Source organism: Atractosteus spatula, chromosome 8, assembly GCF_055471065.1.
Source record: "Atractosteus spatula isolate fAtrSpa1 chromosome 8, fAtrSpa1.hap1, whole genome shotgun sequence".
Taxonomy (NCBI): domain Eukaryota; kingdom Metazoa; phylum Chordata; class Actinopteri; order Semionotiformes; family Lepisosteidae; genus Atractosteus; species Atractosteus spatula.
The window spans coordinates 24,267,798-24,292,378 of NC_142713.1; the positions used below are offsets into that span (position 1 = coordinate 24,267,798).

Genomic DNA, 24,581 nt, shown 5'->3' on the forward strand with positions numbered 1-24,581 from the left:
AAAAAAGAACCAGACATTAACCAGACATGTTTTTATTGTATTCCAATTTCCCCAAAATGTCATGACCAATAGTTGATTTTTATCATGGATAGTTTCACCTACACTATAGTGCATAATCATACAGTATATTCACAGTCAGAGCAAAAAGTCCTCTAAGCTTTCCTTTGCATTGATTTATTAATTTGTTATTAATACCCAATACCCAAGAAGTACCCAATACTTCTTAAATAATTATATTTTGAGGAATATATAATAAACACATAGTGAAGAAACTTGTACATACATAAATGTTTTTGTTGGTTAGATGGTTTGGTTGTCTATTTTGTAATATATCTATAAATAAGTACTTAAATAATTGAACATTTTGCCTTTAAGAAACAATAGAAGTTAGAAAGTGGGAGCATATTACTGTATATAACAGGCACTCTCATAAACCTGTGGGGTACTTCACCTCCACAAGTCTAAGGTGACAGATGTTCTGTTATGCTTCTATGCTTCAACTTGTCTACTTAGACTCTTGCTAAGATTTGCTTTGGCTGGTTTTTCTACCATTGGACTTTCTCCTGTACAGAGGCAACCTTGTGTCCTTTGGCATTATCCATGCATCAAGCCCAGAGAAGATCAGGAAGGGAGTGTGTGACAGTAAAGTTGGGCTGCAATCTTTTTATTAGGAGCAACTGACGTTAACTGAAACACTGATCTTTGTGCTCTTGTCATGTAAGATTTATTTCCCAAGAGCCATAGGATTTACAGAATATTTAAAGCTCTAAAATACCTGTACTTAAATTGGCCTTGAACACTTTTAGATGGGATGTCTGTTAGTAGCACTTTACAGGTAGGATGACAGTATAATATTGTTTTAGGTAAACATTTGAGTTTATAAAAATATATTAAACTATTATGTGTAATTTGGATTGAATAGCCACTTTTTTTCTTTATTTCCATATTAGATCTGTATATACTGTGTAAGTCATGTCTAAACACACACATACAGTATACACACACACTGTACATGGTATACAGTACACACACAAGGAGCATTCATGAAGTTTTACAAGTCAGGTACATTTTTCCATGGCTTTACTTAACATAAATCTTATTTTCTCTTAAGACTAGCAGTTCACTGATAAGAGAAATCTGTTGACTTCCCTTTTAATCCTTTTAAGCAAGGAATTATTGTTTGGAAACAGTGTGCCACTCAATGCAGACTTCGGACATGGAGAATAAAAATAACTTGGTTCTAAGTCTGGATTGTAGTGTGAATAATTGAACTTCTAAATCTCACACACTGGCAAACGGCAAAGTTCACAATCCCGGCCTTGTGAATTGTGTATGGACATTGCCATACAGCCGCAGAAGACCTTGTGTCAATATCCCCCGAAATTATTTGCAGTTGGATTTATGGAACAGACAATATTTACTACTGATGGCAGCGTTGAGTGGGATGTAATCCATTTTTTAGTATACCATCTGCATCCCTGAAGATGCTAGTTATAAAATAGACAGCAGAGAACAAGTTCCAGAAATTCATGGAGGTGGAAATTAATCAATCGCATTAATTTAGTCTGGGTTTTAGTGTTCACCCGTCACCAGAAGTCTGACAAAAACAAACTCCACAGGTCCTGTGAAAGAGCACCTGGAATTCTATTGGGCTCTACTCTCTGATGGGAATCTTACAAGATGAGGTTTTGTAGGTGCAATTAAATAGCATTTTTTGTGACACAACAAGAAATTTAGTGATAGTGGTATCACTGCTTCCAGATTGTGCAACATTAAGTCAGTGCTTTGATATCATAATCTTTTCTGGATTGGAGTAAGGGCTGTCCTGGCCTGGCATCATCTTCGATTGCTACTCTGCCAAGCTTAAGATCCCTTTATCTTATAAAGGGGAGTGATGAGGGGCAGCTTCTCCTCGCTCTAGAAAAGATTGGATCCCTGCAGTGCCCTGCAATACCTTGGAGTGCATCTTTCCTTGCACCAAACATTGTTTGACCAAGCTTTGATCAAGTTTTGCAAAGTCTATTGTTCAATAACCCCAGAAAGAACAGAATAACATTAGTCATCCACAGACTGAGACAAGAACATGAAACTAGACATGGATTAAGTCTGAATACTGCCTTAATGATTTATATGATCGACACTATAGTTATGGCCAATAGTATGTGATTGAATTACTTTTGGAATGCTTCTTCTGCGGCATATGTTTATATGGAGAATTCATTACTTTAGTCACGACGCATACAGTATACAGTATTATTGATGGTTTTTATTTCAGTTGCTTCAGTGGACAAGACTGAAATGAACAACTATCAGTATTAAATATGTTTCATATGTTTTTTTTAGAAATAAGTTTGAATGGTTCTGATAAAAGCATGCAGAAAATAATTTGGCAAAATACTTAAAAAAATTAAATCTTTCTTTTCCATTTAGCTCCGTGAGTTTATTTTCATTTTTAGATAAGAGTTAAAAATATCTTACCAAATCTTTAAAAATATGATTCTGTCATCTAGTGGGTTCAGTGAAAAGCTGATTTACTTAAACTGTTAAAAGGGATTTAATTACATTTTTGTTACAAAAGATTATTTGTTAAACAAATGTTATTTCTTCTTAGGTTAGGGAAAGACTGAGGGTGTCTTTGGAAAGGGTCTCAGCCTTGGAAGAGGAACTTGCTGCTGCTAACCAGGAGGTAAGAATACATCATTTTCTCCAACCTCCCCTACTGCAAATGCCAAACAGGGATGAATTTTATTTAGAGGTATTTATTTTTTTATTGGAATAGGTTCCATCAAAGTAGCAGTCAGCCTGAGATTTTTAAAATGGCAGAGCCTTGTGCAAAAAGCAAATTGTTGGCACTGAAAGAGAATGACAGACTGAAAGATTTTATTGTGCTTTACTTAGCAGTTCAACACAAGTAATAGCATTACTTCTTTCAATATATTTTACTATTTAACCTGTGAAACCATCAGAATCATACGTAGAGTCTAAAGAACTTGTGTGATGAACCAATGTTTAAGTTCTAATTTAACTAAATTCAGTTTTAATTTTAGTATTGCATACTGTTTAATCAGGGCTTTAAGGTGCATATATACTGTATACCTGTTTGACTGGCATGTTCCTGCTGGTGGAATAATATATATGTTTACAGAGTGGAAACTGGTATCCAACAATGACAGGAAAACAGGTAAAACATTTTCAGGATTGTTAAAGTATATACTGACAGTCTGACAGTAATAGGTTTGCACAAAAAAAAATCAGTTTAATTTAATACATTTCAATTAAATGTTAACAATCCAACAAGTTATTGAACTTATTGTGTGAACATTGGATTTTCTGTATTTCACCTGGCTGAAGACTGTCTTGGATGGTATTTAGTAAGTCATGTAAATGCTGCATACAGCAGATATGAACAAATCCTACTAATTATTTGACTTCAGAATTTTTAGTCTTGAATTAACCTTTCAAACTGGGCTTAGTATATTTATGGGGTTCTTGCCATTGATTAAAGGGATTCAGCTTTTTCTCTTTCCAGATGATTTTGTGTGATTTAGGAATATAGCTTCCATAGTGGTGTACATAAAACATTACTAATGATTAATAGTTTTGCATTTCCTAAATGCCAGCATCTTACTTGCCTCATTGCTTGCATCTTAGACAAAATGAAGTTAAAATTATTTGACATTTTGAATTAATTCAGATATGACATGGGTGTTTCATGTTGTTAATTATTCTTTTTAAATTCAAATATGAAAACTGTCAACCATATGCTACTGTATATACTGTATGTGGAGGTGCATTGAAACCAAGAACAAGAGTCACTTCTTATCCCAAAGGACTGTTGGGATATGGCATAAGCTACTCAGCCATGTTGTGAACCCTATAATCGGGAATCTTTTAAGAAACAGCTGGGTGAGATCCTTAAATTAATTAGCTACTAACTACCAAACAGATTCGATAGACTGGTCTTTCCTTGTTTTTGTTTTTTTTCCCTTGTTTGTAACCTTTCTTATGTTCTCATGTTGAGTGCACTGCTAAATTTATATTTCAAACAAGAGATCCGGTCAGTTAAAAATGGCAACCAACTTGAGAACTTCTATTGTCAAGTTGAAAATGAAACCTTCAGCTATAATTTTTAAAATCTTTCTTGGAAATTGTCACCCCATGTCATGAGTTCTGACCAGTACAATTTTACATTTGGACTCATTTTTTTTGAGTCACACGCAGGCAGTAGAAAGTGTACTGTAAATCAGAGTACCATAACATACTGTAACATTTTATGTTACAACCCACATAGTATTGTTGTTTGTATTTGTGATGTAAATACAAATGGGATTATTGACAGTGCATAAGTGAGACGTAATTTCTAAGATGTTTAGTGCTGTTCCCCTGGTTGTATATGGAAGTAAATGGTATGCTTGTTGCAAATGTGGATATAGCCAAATCTTAATAAGTTAAAGAATGTGAGATACTCTTTCTGGCTAATTTCACCATCTATTGCTACAGACCCTTCTGCCATGCTTAGAGTTTTAATAGCATGGTAAAAAAATGCTGTTGTCTGTTCTGATTTTTGCTATACCCCCTATTTGTTTCTTCTCCTCACCTAGCAATGTGATATCACCTCAGAAAGTTCTTTCCATTAATTTTGTACAGTATACCTGCTAAGCATCCTGAATTAGAAAATATGAATTGGTATTGATGTTTTACATCAGTTATGCAGTCTTGTACAGTTTAATTTTACAGAGACTCTTATTAATTATTATTTTTTTCTTGAAACATTCATCTAGATTGAAGTACTCTGACTGTAAGCTAATTTGTTTTTCATTTTATGGTTTGTCATAGAATATATTCTCAAATACAGTATTGTGACATACTGTATTGCAAAATTATGTTGTACTTTGAATATATGAAGTAGCATTTTATAAAGCAAATCTATAAGAGTTATATGAAATATTTTGTTATTGTTATAATGATCTACATATATAATTAACAATATATTTTTATGATGATTAATCTAAATCCTGCATATTTCTTTTAAAGCTGAAACTTTAAAGTCAGCGCATTGCTTTAGTGATAGCTTTTGCCAATTGTGCACATCATGGACAGATTCTGTTACTTACATTGTGGCTTTCTTTTGTGTCTTTAAATAACTGCAATTGTTTTCAGACGTCATTTCAAACAATGGAAATGCATTTTAAAAATGAAGAAATAAGAGGTACAGTGGTAATGCCTGATCAAAGAACTACAGTAATCTCTACCTGAATTCACACTGCTAGAGGGGGAGGGCAGTAAAGCCCAGCATGTTTAATCTGTGACTCGGTTCTGAACAGTAGCAAAGGAAAAAGAATCAGACCTTAATCACTAGAAGATCAAGGCTTTCTAGAAAAAGGAACATTTAATCTCTGCTAAAATAAGTAGGTAGGTCTGAGGAAGATTGCTAAAATACACCCTGAGTCTTTAGGTTCTGTAGGGGGGCACTTTACTGAAAATGTGATATTTTTATACACCCAGGAATCAGAAAAATGCTTTAAAATGATTCAACTAGTTCAACTGAAATTCATAGTGCCCATTGGACCACAGTCTCAACACTGCTTGAAGCCTCCTGGAACATGACACATGATGCACTTCCTTTGCTTTCTGAAAGGAATGTGAATGGTAGCTATTGGCTTGTGAAATTACTGTCACAACTGCTTAATATTTTCTGTGATTGAAGGGTAAAAAAACAAGCAGAGGTTTCCTTGCACCATTATCAAGGGAAGAAAACTGGAAAAATGTCCAGCTTTTTGAACCAGAATAAAACAACTTTTTTTAAATACTTCTATTGAAACTGTTTGCTTGGTTTGGAATTAAAAAACAGAAGAGAAAAGAGAGACGGTTGCAGTGGAACTCATTATTTACAGTGAATATTGAGGAAATCTTGTAATCTTTTTGGGGGGCTACTGAAATCTTAATCTGACATTCATTTAGTAATAATATTTCACCTTTTAAATGCAGTATTCAGTGAAAAAAATCAATGAGTTTTCTCAGTAACAATTTTTACAACATTTTTAAGCAGTTACTACCTTAATCCTGATCTTGTTAAAACCCAGAAACTAACCAAAGGTGAGCCTGGTTAATACTTGGATTGATGATCTTTAAGGAATTGCAGATTGCTGCTGTAGGTTCACCTAGACTGGATTTTCATCCAGTGCCGCAGTACAGTAACCAGGATGTACAGGTAACAAACTGACATGACGAGGATATGACAAGCCTTACTATTTTGTCATTAAAGACTATGGCAATGTCTAAAAAAGTATGCTACCCAGGAGTATTGGTTTACTGTATTTCTGCTTTTGGCTTTCACAGTATTCCCTCCTTATACAGGTATTTCCCATCTATTTAGTAGATTAAGTAATTTGTCAGTGTTCTACCTGATCCACTACTTTTAGGGACTGCTGACTCATAATGGCTACTGGTGCATGTAGCAGTGCTACAGTACATCATGGTCCAAGTTCTGCAATACCTACAGTATTTTTAAAATATCACCTATTGTTTCACATGGAAGAACCTGAAAGAATAGTTGCTGGATCTGGAACTAGAACTTGAAAGCCCCTAAGAGTAGCAGCTGGACAGTGAGATTTGTTCATTCTGGAAGTTTTTATGTGGTGCATTTCCATGCTGTATGCCAAAATGTACCACCTTCAGCTACAACGATACCCATTAAAAATCCCACATTTCTGTTGCCTAAAAAACTTCAGAAGCATGAATAACATGGACCTGGCTGAAGACCAAACACAAATTATGGAGTGATTTGAGTTATGTAAAAGATGCTTCCAAAGAACCAAAAAAGGATAAATATGAACTTTAAGTTAGAGAGTTTGTAAATCTTTAAATGAACATTATTTTTGACCTTAACACAGTATCATGCACAAACATTTTTGAATAACAGCAGGTTCACTGTACTGTTAATGCACTTATTTGTAAATTGCCAAATGGGGACTTTTTAGGAAAAGTTCTGATGCAAACTATCATTGTTTAATCATGTTTGATTCAACTCACTGAAACTAAGCAGGTGTGAGCCTGGTCAGTACCTTGAAGGTGAGATCTCCTGGGAAAAACTATGGTTGCTGCTGGAAGAGGTTAGTGGGGCCAGCAGGGGGCACTTACCCTGCAGTCCATGTGGGTCCTAATGCCCCAGTTTAGTGACAGGGACACTATACTGTAAACAGGCGCCGTCCTTCGGATGAGACATAACACCGAGGTCCTGACTCTCTGTGGTCATTAAAAATCCCAGGGCTTTTCTCGAAAAGAGTAGGGGTGTAACCCCAGCATCCTGGCCAAATTTCTCACTGGCCCTTACCAATTATGGCCTCCTAATAATGCCCATCTATGAATTGGCTTCATTATTTTGCTCCCTTCCCGCCTGATAGCTGATGTGTGGTGACCGTTCTGGCGCACTATGGTTGCCGTTGCATCATCCACGTGGATGCTACACATTGGTGGTGGTGGAGGGGAGTCCCCATTACCTGTAAAGCGCTTTGAGTGGAGTGTCCAGAAAAGTGCTATGCTGTATAAGTGTAAGCAATTATTAATTATTATTATTATTGTGCTCACGACTTGTGTGTAGGATGGGACTTTTGCCTAAGCCCTTTTGCTTCTTTTTGCTTTGTTGAATCAATTTTTCCACTCAATGTTCCAGCATTTCCTTTCAGTCCACTATAAAAAAATATCTCTTGGAGACATTCTCGACCTCCTGCTCATCAGCAGCAGCTGGCACCCAAGTAAAAGGCAGCAAGCTTTGTTTTTATTAGCTACAGTATTATGGAATTTGAATTTAACACTACTGTAAGCTCACACTTCCCAGGGCATGCTGTGAAGCTATTACTCACAATCAATATATTCAAGATAAAATATTGGCATTGAAAAATTGTCTTGATTCCAAGGAAATAATGCCCAGAATAAAAGAAGCCTCTATCCAGCACTACAGCGGAGATGACACTAGAACTGTAATTTATGATATGAAACTGTACAGTTAACAAAAGTTCAAAAGTCATATTGTTGTTTTCTAAGAAGAGTCTTTTGTTCATTTCTGCCTTTATGATTCCTTTGCACATGTTGTGAATGTGTAATTTCTTATTATCTTTATAGGTTATGCTATGCACAATATGTTTGGCAAATATCCCAGAGAATATAATCCATAAATGTACAATATTGCTGTTGTAATGTATAGTTATTATGAATTGCAAATGCTTGACAGATACCAACAGTGTCTTATGTGCAGTTTGATTTTCCAAAATTGGGCTATTATGTAAATGGTACAGATGGCTGGTACAGCTTTCAGGTAGTATTGTCTTCCCCTTTGCAGGCATCTTGAACAGATTTTTTGTGTCTGTCAGTGACTGTTTTTATACTGTGCATGGCAAGACATTACTGTAAATTAATGTACATTTCTCACACAAAAAATTGTCTACTACCTTTGGGCCATTGTGTTTGTCCCATTAGCTGTAGCTTGAATATTGCTCTTTAACTCTGGGACAATGTCCCACAGACAACCTGTGCTTTGTTGTAAATGGTTTCATAAATGGTATTCTGCTACACACTAGAGAGTAACAATCAAGTTTCAGATTTGCAAATTTAAAATTACACAGTTACTACAGAAAGACTGTATCATGAGAAGTATATACAGTATGAGTATAGTTATTTCTGTATAACCCAGGGTATTTGTGAAAATACAATTTAAAACTAAAAAGATAATTTGTTGAAGAGGTACATTGCACTAGGCTTAAGAATGATTTGAGAGACTGAAACAATAGCTTATTTTTTGGGTTAACAGTACCAAAGATAAAATGAATTGCTGTTGTCGTAGATGGAAGTATCTTTTTTAAGACACCCACAAAGCTAAGATCCTACAGACTAAAAATTGAGAAAAAAATTAACAGATTTTTTAACAGTGCACTTTGCTCAAGTTTTACCTTTTCAGGTAGTCCTATGAAGTAGGATTACAGCCTTTCCTTGTAGGTAAGATCAGACGTTATATAAAGTAAACAGATTGGGGTTGGCTTTGTTGAGGACTAATGTGATTTATACCCCTGTGTACAATTTGACTGATATACAACTGGGGCACTGCTGCACATTACTAAATTGTGCAAGAGAATTCTGTGCAAAAATTATTCTCTTTTGGCTTTATTGGGCTATTTATCATGTTGGGCTGGTCATTTTAACAACACTGCTTCTGAGCAGTGTTATTGTTTTATGAGGGAAGGGTAGGAACAGAGGGACACAGAGCAACGTGAGAGAGTTCCCCAGCTCAATAAAAAAAGTGCAAGACTGTGCTTATGGACAAGAGAGTTTTGTGTGGATGGGTTTGAATATTGTACACAGCAATAAAGGATAAGTTTTTCAGTTTTCACAAGTGATCAACAGGAAACAATCTGAAATGCCTGACTCTCAATATTACTAATTCTAGCTTATATGTGCCATACAATATACAATATTTCTAAAGTATGTAATTGCATACATTTTATTTAAACTTCAGTTACTGTTTGAACTTGTAGAAAAATACAGTATATATATATTCAAAATTCTGTGCCTCTTATTACAGGTTCAAACTAAAGTGGTAGGTCTCTTTACCTATGAACACATACAGTACTATACAGTGTATTATTATGTAGAGAACCTTTAAACAGGGCTTGTTTAAAAAAACTATAATAAGAAAATGAGATTTCCTACTTAAAGTAATAATTTTCCCCTAGGACATAATTTAAACATCTTACAAATGCTTTGAATGAACAAAACATATAACTAGAAAAATATAAGTGAATATATCAAAATATTAGTCACATATGTACACTGCTTGTACAGTATGTGGCTCATTGGTCTAGGAGTATGATTTTAACGTGACCTGGGTTGATATACTTAATTGATTCCACAGGACTCAGTACTTTGCATTACTCTTCCTAATTTTTATCCGTGATCTTTAATTTAGTATATAGAAACTAGTAAATTAGTCAAGGTGTCATATGATTCCAAATTACGAAGGTTAGCAAGACACTGTAGTCATAAAGAGATAAAAAGATAAAAAGAGATGTAATTTCCAACACCAAAATGTTGAAAGACCTGAACCTCATTAGTCTTTAACTACATGAAACCTGATGCAAGCATTGTTTTTGCTGGTTGTTTTTTTTTGCTGTTGTAGTACCTAAAAATACATTTTGTTATTTGGGCCTCCTTTACAGTATTCCTTTCAGTTTCTCTCTTTGCTTTTATAATATCCCTTTTCCATATACTTGCAGTTCACTGTACTCTTTTTCTTTTCACTGGATTATTTTGATGTTATACCCATTTTAAAAGTTCTCTCTTTTTTCTTTATTTACCTAATTAATTTGTTGAACAATTTGGGATACTGTTTTTTGGCTTTTGATTTGCTCATTTTTGGGAGACATTTGTTCTGTGCTTCAAAAAGAAGCTATTTAAACTGTTGCCATCCATGTCCCGCAGATTGCATACTGTATATGCTGTATACATCCTATCCCATTTTACTTCTCTAAAAAGTGTGTCTCATTTATTCAAAGATCAGAAATTTCTTCCAGAAAACATTTGCTTTGGACTCAACCTGTACACTTTCAAAATAAACCTTAAACACCACAAATTTGTTTGATGCGGTGTCTAATCCAATGTAATTTGTACCCACATGTAAAGCAATATGGCGGTCGCCTGCCGTAGCTAGGAGCCTGTTACAGTAACTCTCAGGACTATATCAGTCACCTTAGCTCCAGTGAGACAGCCAACTGATATTGCCTCATGGTCTTTGCTACAAAATCTCAATTGCAATGTTCTGGAGAGTGGAGTATCCAACAATCACAACTTGTCTTTTTTTGATTCTTAACGATCAATATGTCCTGGTCTTCAGCTTCCAGTCTGAGTCTGATGCTGTACTGGGATAAAGTTGTATGGTGACCGGATGTTGAATGGTATTATTTGGAAGAGAAGGTGTAGTCCACTACAGTCTGTTTCTCCAATTTACCTCCCTGACAATCCAAGGTGCACACTTTCTTGAATATTGGTTTTGTCAGTTTATCACTCTTGGAGCCGTTTAAATGCCTTCAGTTTGTTTTCCAATGTGTTTACCCTTTCTTTTAGGATGGCAGTAATCAGAGATATACAGTACTTTGTCTTTTGCAGTCTTTCCAGGATGCTCTACATATCACACAAGCTAAAGATTTCAGCAGCAGTAATCCATTTTTCCTTAGATATCTTTGATCTTGGTACAAAACAGACTCAGCATTGCTTAGCTTTAGAGATCTGGCTGGATGAACCTACAATGTGGTAATGCCACTGCTGTAGTGTACCTTTGTTGTATGTGTTTATTTGAATATATGTAGTAGTAAAAATGTAGTAAGTGGTGCTGTATCTTTAACAAGGAGAGTGTGATAGCTCAGCGAAGTGCAATTTTATTGTGTAGGTTAAAAGCTGCTTGTATACTATTGCATTTAGCGATTAAAAAAATGTGACCCATAAATTTCAGTCATCAATTTTAGAAGTTATATAGTGGATGGTACTTGAGGCTATTGGCTTTCCACTCTAAGCAGATACCAGCTTCTGCTTTCATCATCTGTCACAATAGTATACCTGGAGTAAGCATTTTCCATCTGTCCCTGTGTGCTCGGTTTGACTGCAGTGATTTTCTTTAGAGAGTTTATGATTTGAGGCACCACTCAGTCTCCAAAATGTCTGGCTTAAGATCCCAGATAGGGCACTGCAGTTTTACCCTTGAACAAGCTGCTTTACTCAGATTTCTCTGGAAAGTGGGTGCAATGTCAGTTGTTTTGGATAAAAGTGTTAGTCAAAATACATTTTATGTTTTGGCATTTGTAGCAAAAAAAGTTAGAAAACACCACCACTACCAAATGGGTTAGCTGGGCTGAAAGATGTACTGTACTGTTTTTGATCAGATGTACAATATGTATTGAAACATGAATACTTACTTAAATGAGTGAAAATAATGATTACATGATTTTACTAGTAATACCGCATAAGAATAAGAAAGGTTACAAATGATAACTGGCCATTCAACACACAGCTCATTTGGTTATTAGTTGGTGAGTAATCTGAAGATCTGATCCAGTGACTGAAAAAGCCAGAGTATCAACTTTAACATCATGACTGACTTCTGAATTTTTTTTCTTATATTTAAGAACATTACAGCTGTTTTTATTCAGGACACTGATAACCAAATAAATTAAAAACATGTTTATTATATAACTATTCTCAACTTGAAATCTACAGGAAATTCAAAAAAGTGAAAAAAGTATCAGTTGCATAGAAAAATGGTAAAACCAATAAATACCAAAATGTCTCATGGTCATGAGAGGTGAGCAGAAAAATGTTCTTCAGTTTTCTCACTTGGAGATTCTTGTTTAATATGTTCCAACGGTTGTATAAAATGGAGTTCATATTAAATTAAAAACTAAATTTATAATTCTGTAATAAATTTTGTCAGAGACCAGGTTCACTTGAGCATTGCTTTGCATAAAGGCGTTCAATTATGTGTCATATTATTCATTCCAGATTGTAGCTTTACGTGAGCAGAATGCACACATTCAGAGGAAAGTAGCATCTGGAGATGGATCTGAAGCTGAGCTGCTTGAAGGAGCTGAAGCTGGACAAAAAGTCCATGGAAAGGTATGTTTTCATTCTGATAATTTAAAGAAATTTCAGAGATGATTTATTTATCCATCCATTTTCTAACTGCTTCTTTAAATTCAGGGTCATGGAGGAGCTGGGTTTAGGGAAGGTGACTCCGACTCCTTATGGATAGATTTCCAGAGGTTTGGGACATAACAGGAGAAGTTCCTGTCACCTTTTGAGTGTAGATGGGCTTGAGACAGATAGTAGACCAGAATTAGAAGTTCGAAGATTGCAAGGGGGGAGTAGGACGATAGTAGCTCATACAGGTAATGAGGTGCCAAGCCACGCAGAAACTTATAGGTGAGCATGAGGATTTTGAAGTCAACATGAAACCTGACATGGACTCCAGGACAGGAAAACTGTGATCACTTGCACTAACCTGGTCTGGATTTTGGTTGTCAAATTTTTGACATACTGGAGTTTGTTCAAGGTGGATTTAGAAACCCAAGTGAGTAGAGTGTTACAGTAGTCAATTTGGGAGATTTGTTGATCAGCTTGTCAACATCAGTTATGGATAGCATAGGATGTAGTTTAACAATATTTCTGAGGTGAAAGAATGATGTTTTGATAATATGTTGCACATGTGGGTCGAATGTCACACCTGAGTCAAATATCACCCCCAAGTCTTTCAATTTAGACTGAAGTTCAAGTACAGTACCATCCACAGATAGGGTTATACTGTAGCACTGGCTTTACAAAGTTGATGGGGCTGCCAATAAGCATGACTTCGGTCTTGTCACAATTTAGATGAAGGAAAGTTTGAGTCATCCATGTTTTTATGTCGGAGATGCAATTAGAGAGAATAGAGACAGCCACATCAGTGTCAAGTTGGTATGGATGTTGATTTGGGTATTATTAGCATAGAAGTGATAGTTGATGCCCTGTGACATTAAAAGCTGACCAAGTTGAAACATGCTTAAATGTAAATGCTTAAAAGTAGGGCACCCAGTATTGAGCCCTAAGGAACACCAGACTTAACGAGTCCAATTTCAGACCTAAATCAACCAAGAGAGACAAAGTGACAGAGATCAGTGAAGTAAGACTTGAACCATTTAACAGCAGTGTCAGAACCTCCAATCACAATCTCAAGAGGAGAAAGTAAAATATCATGGTTAACAGTGTCGAGAGCAGCACTGAGATGAAGAAGAATGAGGCTATAAAGATAACCAGAATCAGAAGCTATCAGAAGATAATTAGTGACTTTGACCAGGGCACTTTCTGTGCTGTGAATTTGCTGGAAGCCAGATTGGAGGGGTTTGAAAAGGTTATTTGCAATGAGGTTTTTGGACTGTGGGAAGAAACTGGATCACTCAGAGGAAACCCAGACAAACATGGGGAGAACACACAATCTCCACACAGGTAGCACTCCAGGTCTGAATTTGAATACAAGGCCCCAGTGCTGCGAGGCAGCAATACTAACCACTGTGAGGCCTATGATTAGAACATGTTTCAAGAAATATAGAATTACAATGTGCTGGTCTTCTGATGTTGTACTTGGAGCCTCCTAAATCAGTAACTGATATTTGTTTGGAGCTTTCAAGTGGCTAAACCAGCAAAGATGCTTGCTTAGAGTGTAGTTCCTGATGATTCAGGTAGTGTCTAGGTCATGTAATAGCTAACTGTGACTAGAATTGCCCATATGGCAATATATAATTTACATGGTTGAGATTGATCTGCCTGGGATCTCTTAGGCACCAACACTTGTGACTTACCATGCACCTGCAGACTTGCAATGATGTGAGTGATATACTGCTCTTCCAATTAGTGCAGATTCTTCAGCAGGATGTTTTAGGGCTTGCAACATGTAAAATGATTAATGCCTTTGTCCAGTAGGGTATACAGGAGGAGGATGTCTGCTTGTCTCAATCTTTTCTGTAGCCATACATGAGTTGCAGCTGTAAAACCAAACTATTTATCACCTATTCCAAATTGGGTGAATATAAAATTAATGGGCAATTCAAAATAAAAAAAATGTTACAGTTATGTCAGTAAAACAGTATGTCATATATATTTTTGTTTCTTACATGACTGCAGCTGGTCTCTCTAAGCCTTGGTTTTGGAGCCCCTACATATACACATGAACACACTGTTACACAGTCCCTGCATCCTATTTTCTGTAAACTGAATAACAAGTTGTGACTAATAAAGAGCAGGGAATTGTGAAACTGAGGCAGATGCCAGTTTTACCAGACTGCCAATTATTATCCCACCCTGACTTGGTCCATAACCTGCTTTGCCTAAGTGGGTCCCCTGTAGTTGTTCTGTAATTGTAATAATGGTAGAGCTAGCCAAGAGTCTGTCTTCCTAAATCCTGACCTTAAGTGATAGTATACTGCACATCTCCCTACCAACTTAAATCTTCTGAGAAAGTTAACCATACTTTTTCTTTTTAAATGTAGGGGACAGCAAACCCACTTCTCCTCTCAAACCTAAGGAAATTCTAAGCCTTTTTCCGTTTTCTAACTGTAACCCAAACTCTAGTCAGACTAAATTGGTTAATTAGATGACTTCTCCTGTTTTCACAACCTTTTTACCATGAAATTAACCTTTCCTTGTTTATATACTGTATGTACAGTACATTCACATAGCACTGCCCATTCTCTCTAAATGACATTTTCTGTCTCAGTTATGCTAAATGGTATCTTCAAATTGAAACTTTCTGATTTGATTCATTTTCATCCAGTACATTTGTGATTTGAAAGTAGTAAAATTGTTATGGAAGGATTCATTTATTTAGATTAATAAAGCCCATCAGTTTACATTCCTTAAGGGAAAAAAGTATAATTATAAGACTGAAATTACAGACAGGACGTAAAAAAGTATTAAAGAAAAGAAACTGGAAATAGGCATTCCTGGAAGTGATTTATATGGCAATGATGTTAACATTATTCTTGGTGAGTATTGTTGGTGTTTTCTAATTGAAACAAATGCAGAAGTAAATATAAAAAATAGAAATTATACAATGTTACAGTATGTAGCTTACAACTGGAGTAAATTTATGCCCAGGTACTTTAAAAATGCAAGTACAAAAAAGAAGTAATACAGGATACTGGGAGACTGACTAGAGTTCATGATTCAAATTAGAAGTGTATTGTTATACCCCAGAAGGAGGCATATTTCCTGTGGGCTCTGATTCACTTCATGCCATAGTGTGATTTATAAGGTTTGTGGCCTTTGAAATACTCTGCATTGGATGTGACATTAAGACAAGGTCCTAACTTCCTTCAGGAAAATCAGGCTTTCTCTTTCTCAGTATCCATTTTTAGCAAGAATAAAATGAAGTTTACAGCAAAACAGCTTGCACTGCAATGAGTTCTCCCCACCAGCTGTGATGCTTGCACTTCAACGTAAGTGTAAGAAAGTTTTAAACACTTTAAACAGTTTAAAATAAAAATTAATATGTTTTTAAATCGAAACAGCTTTACACCAGCTTAAAAGTATTTTGCTTGCATACGTATTCAGACTGTGAACTTAAAGGGGAACTGCAACACTATTTTTTATGTTTTGGAGTTAGAAAGAATCAGGATTGATGAGTGCAGTTCAAACCACAATGAAAGTAAAATGTACTGTACATGGCAATGTGTAAAACCTCCAATTTACATCACAAAATAGATTACATTTCCATTTATGTGCAGCAGCACCATATTGCCGTCATTGTCAGAACGAGGCAACAAAACATCCGCTGAGGTGAAGCAGCCCTATTACATTGTAAACAAGCAGGCTTGTGAATACACCTCTTTGAATCCATTAGAAATATTCCTCTTACTCGTTAAACCATATATATGTACTATTGAGATTTAGTAACCGGTCTGAGAAATTGGGACTGCTTGAGATTTAATGTTGGAAGCACCACTGACAGCATTTACAGCTGCTAGTCTTTTTTGAGTAAGTCTCTACCAACTTTACATACTGGATTGGCAGATTTGCTCAAGATCTCTCAAACTGTTTGGTAATCACTTACGGAAAGCAATTTCCAAGCTTCCACAGATTCTCAGTTTGATTCAAGTCTGGGCTTTGCCTGGCCACACAGAGACATTCACTTTCTAATTCTTTAAAAATTCCTTAGGCCTTGAAATAGATTTTCTAAAGTTTTCTTGATGGCCAAGGCTTATCCTAGATGGAAGACAATGACAAAACCAAGATGTATTATTTTACAGGACCTACAGACATCTTAATACCTAATAACATTATTCATTTTCCAAGCTGGTTGATCACTTTCTGTTGAATTTGAGTCTAATTTTGCCTACCAGGTATTGTGCTCTGTGCTTTGTGCCAGATGTCTTTTGTGCGGATCTATTTGATGCACGGTACATCTTGCTGGATTGGCAATGAGGTTGGCCCAGGCTTCCCGTGGGCCAGTCTGTACTCGTCTGCAGGTCTAAGCGGTGTGTGTGTATACTGTAAATGAGGCACATCAGTCTGCTGCAGGCAGTGCTTCTACCTCTAAATTAATTATTCTCAGCACTTAACAATCTTGGCTAATAAGCAAGTGACACTGCCCCTCAGCTGGGGCGATCACAGAACTTTATTGCTGCTTCAGTGTCTGTCTGCTATGTTTTTTTTTCTATTGTGGCTGGTATTTAAAGCTTTTTTTTTGCTTGTTTGTGAGACCTTCTATTAAGTTTTTTTTAGCTTACAACTATATTGTTTCTGAAGTTCTGGTTCCCAGTAGTGCAAAAGTATCTCTCTACCAGTGAGACAAATTTTACTATATTGTCCAGTTGAAATTGCTGTTTTTATATTCAATTTATTTATTTATTTTATTTTTAATATATTTCTTTCTAAGGCTTTCATACCAGTCCTTAATTGTTGCATTGTATTAGGGACTAATATAGTTGTTAAAACATATACTCATCATATGATGTTCATTTTTGCAGGCCCATGGTCTGTTATCTGCTTGTCAGAAGGTGCTAGAAGTGTAATACTGTACAGTACATACAATAGTTTTAAAATTAGATCCCTGGCATCTGGCGTTGTACTTTTTTCACACAGGAGACCCTTCTGACAAAAGGGTCAAATCACAAAATCATTACCCTTAACCTTATTGGCAGACATAGAAAATCAATCACTGAAGCTTGTGAATTTGTAAATTTAATCTCTTTTCACACTAAGTTATGGCCTTGCACAGAGTTGGGTTGAATTTAGTTAGTTTAAAAAAATAATAACCATTTTTAAATAGCTTTTTAACTGTCCCAACAGTTTTGTGTTGGACTAAACTAGTACATCTGAATTTGTAGTCAAAAGAAACTCACTTACCTGTATAAGTGCAACAAATTCCTAAAGTTATTATCAGAACAGTATAAAAGCAAAATTGCGGTGGATGGTGTAAGTAATACATTTGATTTACTCTGGGTTTAGCAAGGAACACTTCTTACTGTATTTGAATAGAGAAAGTAAGTAGCAGGAAATAAGAAACATATTTCAATAATGATGAAACAAAGTGGCATGTAAAATTTGTCTTGCCCCTTTGTGATCTGGAATTATGGAACAGGTTAATCACCCAAATGATTAGATCTGATTAGGGTAATTAAGGATAATCTAAATGAAATGGTATTTTGAAAGAAAAAGCAGAGAATTCCCATTGGATTAAATCTGTGTTAAATTCTAATGTTATGGTATGTATGCAATCAGACCCCAGATTTGATTTTCCTTATCAGGCAAACATCCAAGCTGCTTCATTTCCTGAATCCAAACAACCACAGACTTAAAACACCAAAAGGCTAACCCCTGATGGGAGGATATTCTGTAAAAAGTGATATAACCGGAACAGATTCATTACGTACACTAGGAGCCCATTTTCCATGCAACTGTTCTGTAATAGCTCTTTACAGTTTGGCTCTTTACATTAAAACTATGTTTTGTTGCTCCACATAGTGTTATTTTGATAAATTATGTACAGTATCAAAATAACACAAAGGCCCATAATGTACTGTAACACTGTAACACCACAGTCTAGTATCAGGTCATGTATGTAAGTACAGTACAGATATATGTATATTGCACTGTAATAATTCTATAACAATGTTTTTTTACCTAGATTGTCTGATCTTGTTTTGGTAAGTGTATCTTATTTGTCAAGTTATTTTACACTGCACTGCTGGGTTACATTAAATTAATTAAAGATCAAGCAAAGAAGATGATACAGACAGAGTTGAAAAAAGTATACCTGTACATTGTGTTCTGTTGTTCATTGTGTACTCACTGGGATTCAGGAGCTTGTAGTTTAATCTGTACCATGAGATCAGTCAAAACATGACTTGGAATTACAAGGTGTTTAGAAGTAACATTGTAAGTTGTTTTTTTTGTCATGATGTCGAACGTGAATAAATCTATGACAAATATGTTTTTTCCTTATGTTATTCCAAAGAGAACAGTGTCCCAGCTCTGAGGTGCCCTCTCAAGGCGAGTGGTGGCCCTGAAGGACCTTGTGCTGGAGTGGCCTGTCTTTTCTTACAAACCTGCTTGTCTTTCTCGGAGCAGCGGATGTCCAACGGCTCCATCGACTCGACCGATGAGGCCAGCCAGGTGGTGGAGCTGCAGGAGCTGCTGGAGAAGCAGAACTACGAGCTGGCGCAGATGAAGGAGCGCATGTCCTCCCTGTCCTCCCGCGTCTCCGAGGTGGAGCAGGAGCTGGACACCGCCAGGAAGGAGCTTATCAAGTCTGAGGAGATGAGCCAGAGATACCAGAGAGACATCAAAGAGGTGATGCATCAGTCCCAGTTACATCCCCATATACCTTTCTTGAGTATCAGTTTGTAACTATGTCTCATTTACTTTATATTCTTGATAGGAAGATCCTGACTGGAGCAAAACCATAGTTCAAAGTGCCTCTATCAGACATACTGCACCTGTGCTACTATACAGTATATATACAGTATATGTGTGAATTTATGCAATTCATCTATATTACCTTTATTATTTCTTGTTTATATTGACCTTTTTATTATTTGTAACTTGTTCTCCCACAACCAACTAAGAATTTTTAAATAGGGTTGTGCTCTTGAGTGTTTAAATAAGCATGAAGTTGATGAATAGGGAAAATGTTTTGTTGTACACAGGCCATGTGCCAGAAGGACGACATGGAGGAGCGCATCACCACCTTGGAGAAGCGTTACCTCAGTGCTCAAAGAGAGTCCACCTCACTGCATGACATCAGCGACAAGCTAGAGAATGAACTGGCCAACAAGGAGGCCTTCTTGCGGCAGGTTTGAAGCCATCTATTCAATGTCTGGGGTCTGCTTCAGATTACTCAAGACTAACCCAGTCAGCTCTTCTTTCTCTTTCTGTTCTGCTAGGAACACATAGTACCTTACACTCTGGATTGCAAATAAAAAAAGAATCACACTTGATCGAAAGACAGTCCTCTTAAATGGCTGAAATGCGCTTACAAAATTAATATTTTATGTGTTCTGGACTGAGAATGCAGTGCAGTTCAGAATACTATATATATATTTTTAAAGTTGGTTATTTTCTAATTAAATAATATAGAAACGTATGTAGACTAGCATTAGAAATAATATCCACAGACTAGATATTACCCCATTATAACATTGAAGTGGAAAGGATGTTTTAAGGGTCGAGGCCACACGATCCAAGGTTCACGAGAAGTCCAGATTCAAAACAGTAATCACAACCTGAGGCAATGCCATGATGTCTTTGGGTCATACTGATATAATTTTTAAAATGGAGAAGTAGGATATACATAATGCAAGTGCTGGATTTCTGCCAGATCAACAAAGGGCTAAGGTGGTCTTGAAACATTCAGAGGGTGCACTTTATAACAGGAAAAATCAAAGAATATGAACAGTAAAATATACATAATATCATTCAGACTGATATCTCAAAACTCCATGTTACAATTTGGTTCCTAGTTTTTAAGGTTTCAAAATGCAAAGCCTGACCATTTTAAATATACATTATTTTAATATAGTGGACAGTCTGATAAAAATATAGTGTTTTGCAATTTACATGTACAATTTACAGTAATAAACCTTTTGTTTCTAGAACATCATGACTTTACTTACTCAATGTCATATTGACCTTATATTCGGTATCTAGGTAATAGTCTGAACATGTTCCTTCACCTTCTTATTGATGTGGTTAGTGTGGGAGGGATGTTTATTTTATTAAATCAAAGTATATAACATGCTGAAACTTTTAACTATTTGCAACAATATTGTATAAATTTATTCCACAGGGGTACTCCTGGTGTCTCTACAGTAGACAGTTATTCCAACAATTATGTAATGAGACTCCCACACAATCTTGGAACAGTTTCAGTTTTTAATGCAAAATACTTTATCTAAAAGTAAACATTTTGACAGCTTTGTGGGTTTTGAAAAACAAAGAGTAAAAAATAAAGGAGGTTATCTTGAGAATGCAGAAAAAAACTGAAAAAGCCCAGTCAATATATTCTGTTGTTTAGAAAAGTTGTGGAATGTAGTCCTGTTTTTCAGTTTTTGTTTTGCAGTGTAAACACTTAGTAAGCTTGAACCAGACCCATCTTAGAAGATGTTTTCCAATAAACTTTGCCAAAACCATTCCTTGAAAGTGATGTTCTTCTTGATGATTAGGCCTAGAATATTATGAACCTTATGGCACCATTCCGTACTTAGTCATTCTTGCATTTAATCAAATCCTTGTCTGGATTTCTGTTTTTTTTGGAGCAGTGGAGGTCCCCTGGAAATATTCTTTTTATTTTGTGAAATAGGCTTATGTCAGACTGTTTGGATAAAAAACATACATGCTATAGCATTGCTTCTGGAAAGGTCTAGTGTTGATTAATTTTTCACTCTAGCTCACTATTGGATATCTTGATCTTATTGCCATATTTTGGATGCCAAAAGCTTTTATGTTGACCACTGAAGGCTGAAGTTTCAAGGTGAGGAACCCGGGGACTATGGGAAATAGTGCTGTATTCTCTCCACTGGCCTGAGTTCTGTTTTCAGATTGATAGTCTTTAATAGACCCTTTAATATGCAACTCCAGGATGAAGCCCCAGCTCTACATTTCACTTAAGGTCCCTTAATTAATCAGATAGTAATTGGGCATTTGCTGTGCCAGGATCAGTGCAGTAGAGACTTGAGCATCTGTTGCTATTTCAGTATTCTCAAGCAGCTATTCAAAATGGAACAGCATGAAATTAAATAGCACAAGACTGACAAAGCTGTGGTCAGTCTTCTGATTAGAGCACTTATTAGCAGCTGAAAGTGCTGCTCCAAAGCAGACATTGATTTTTCTCTGCCCAACAATCAGCACAGGGCTATTGGCCAATCTTTATGTACAGTATATAAAACACACAACGGTCCATTAATTAATGGTCTGTGAGGTATGAAATTCCTTATTTCTGAAAAAGGAAAGTAGCTCATGTGTTTTGTGAAATGATCAATCCAAAACCCCAAATAAACTGAGAATGAAAGCAATAAGGTGGAGATTAGGAAATGCACTGTATTGCGCTCAGCACATGATCTACAGTACCTGATATGTGTTTATGTGCTTTCTCAGAGTACATCTTTACTCTTCTCCCCCAAGTAGTTGACTTAGAGCTGGTCTTATAAACTATTCCATTGGAAGAACCCTCTTGTAGAGGATGTTGTAAATTAACACAATGCCAGACCTGTGGGCTTCCTTAGTGCTTTATAGACAGTCTGAGGGTACACCTACTTCCTTTCAACGGAGTTGAATAATTAGGAATTAATTTTGTGTTGTCTGGAACTCCTTGACTGTCTCTAGATGGAGGAGAAGAACAGGCAGCTGCAGGAGCGTTTGGAGCTTGCGGAACAGAAGCTGCAGCAGACCATGAGGAAGGCAGAAACTCTCCCAGAGGTGGAGGCTGAGCTTGCCCAGCGGATAGCAGCCCTGACAAAGGTAACAACGTCAGAGACGACAGCGCTGAGCGTGCATTGTGAAGAGCAGGGACTAACGGAAGATTTACAGTGGTGATCTTTATCTCCCTGTGCCAAAGGCAGAAAATTTCAAACGGCACTGTCTGCATCAGATTTCATTGCTGGTCTTTCTCACATAGGATCACATCAGACGCTAGAGAAAAAAACAACAAACAGTGCTGCTTCTCTCTAAGAAAATATTTTGAATGGAAATTTGGATTTTTGCATATTAAGGTAAAATAATGTAACAAAATGTGCATAAGCAGAAGGGTACTGATTAAACAAAGAAATGTCTTGGCCTTATTTTCTATGTTCAGCATCCCAGAGGTAAAAATCAAGTTTTCAAAATAAGTAGCCATTCTGGCATTCATCAATCTCCCTATTAGCTTTCCTAAAAGCATCTGCAGTGTAAGGCAACCATTAGCATTTGGACCTGGTCTTGAAAAAATAGATTTGAAATTGTGGATGACAAGGTTTAGACGTGAGGTAATCTTAACTGGAAGTGGAAATAGGGATAAACGCTGGCATAACTGAAAAACAGGCATATGGCATTGTTTGAGTCATTAGCTAGTTTGGATTAATCAACTAGAAACACCACTCAAGGGGAGGCTGGTGACTTCAGGTACATGTGAGCAATCTTCAGTTTTCCTGAGTTCTAGGAAATCTGAGACTCAGGATACAGTGTACCTGATGTTAAGGGAGTTGTTGACTACAGGAATTATAGGATTAAATTTAACTTCATAGAATAATCTGCAAATGTTAATTTAAAAATAAATCTCTTATTAAATTAAGATAGAAATGATGTGCAAAGCAACATATGATACAAATTAGTAACAGCAATAACACCAGCACAATGTTATTATCTGAAAAAAAATCAGGACTTTTTTATATACCTATCACATTATTCAAATTAGGTGAGGATAAATTCCAGCTTTCTGTTTTCATTTAAATTTACCAGAATTTTATCAAAGTGTTGTCTAACCGTTTCTATTGTCTTTTGTTAAATGTACTGTACTGTATAATCATCATATAATATTGTAACAAAAAGCCCATTTTTAATTTTTATTTTGCTACTCCATGCGACATTGTTACTGGCTAGATCACACTAACACTGACTTTCCACACCATTTAAAGTGAAGCTTCTGCATATTGTCAATAATCTTCATATCTAACACCTTCTTAGCCTGTGATATGCATTACACATTATGCTTTTTGATGAGTTCTTAACATAAATGCCATGTTTACCTCTTCTTTTGTCATTCTGTGCTATAATTGGGTGTGTGTATGTGTATGTCTTGAGTTCTGATTCTTCGATTTGTCCCTCTCCTTTCCCTCGGGCTGTTAGTCCGATCCAAGCTCTTCTACCTCATCAGATGATTATCAATATGTTATGGAAGCTAAACTCCAAGAAATGAACTCCATACTTAGGAAGGTAGTCCTACAGGACTTTACTTTCTATTGCTAATTAGAATCCATCAGATTTTTGTTTCTGTTGTAGCCAACCATTGTGAAATTTAGCGCTTTAAAGAGCTTTTTTCTATGTCAAAAGAAGGCAAGTTTATGTTCAAACTGTATGGAAGCTGCATGCTACATTTGGCTGTTTTCGTTGCTCATAGACCGAGTTGCTGATGCTATGTCATTAACAGGCCTCTCGAGCTGACACATATCAAGCAGTGCTGTTCAGCTGCCTGTTTGAATGACCTTTCTTTCCTTATGCTTTACTTTTAGTTGTTATTCTTTTTTCTTTTTTTTTCGAACTTAAGTTTGCAGAAAGTAGTAGCTCGGCTTGTCTGTCTTTGTCCTACCTCTGTGACATTTCCCTGTCTTTGCGGTTTAAATGTGAAGTGTTCTCTCTCTTGTTTGCTGTAGGCAGAAGAGAGGCATGGAAGCATTGAGGAACGCATGCGCCATTTGGAGGGGCAGCTGGAGGAAAAGAATCAAGAACTGCAGAGGGTGAGTGGCCTTGAAATGCCATGTAATGTAACAAATATGACGTAAAGCACACAGCCACAGAACCAGCAAGTACTGTAGGCTGGC

The 24,581-nt window shown here is 36.3% G+C and overlaps 1 protein-coding gene across 1 annotated transcript in view; it reads left to right on the top strand.

Moving 5' to 3' along the window:
* The window catches only part of ppfia2 (PTPRF interacting protein alpha 2), a 168,257-nt gene that overhangs the window by 93,243 nt on the left and 50,433 nt on the right, over positions 1–24,581 (top strand). The window contains exons 5-10 of the mRNA XM_088922591.1: positions 2,612–2,686; positions 12,541–12,654; positions 19,141–19,362; positions 19,719–19,865; positions 22,393–22,527; positions 24,414–24,497. Coding sequence (XP_088778717.1) covers positions 2,612–2,686; positions 12,541–12,654; positions 19,141–19,362; positions 19,719–19,865; positions 22,393–22,527; positions 24,414–24,497 — 777 coding nt within the window. The remainder of the gene's footprint in view (positions 1–2,611; positions 2,687–12,540; positions 12,655–19,140; positions 19,363–19,718; positions 19,866–22,392; positions 22,528–24,413; positions 24,498–24,581) is intronic.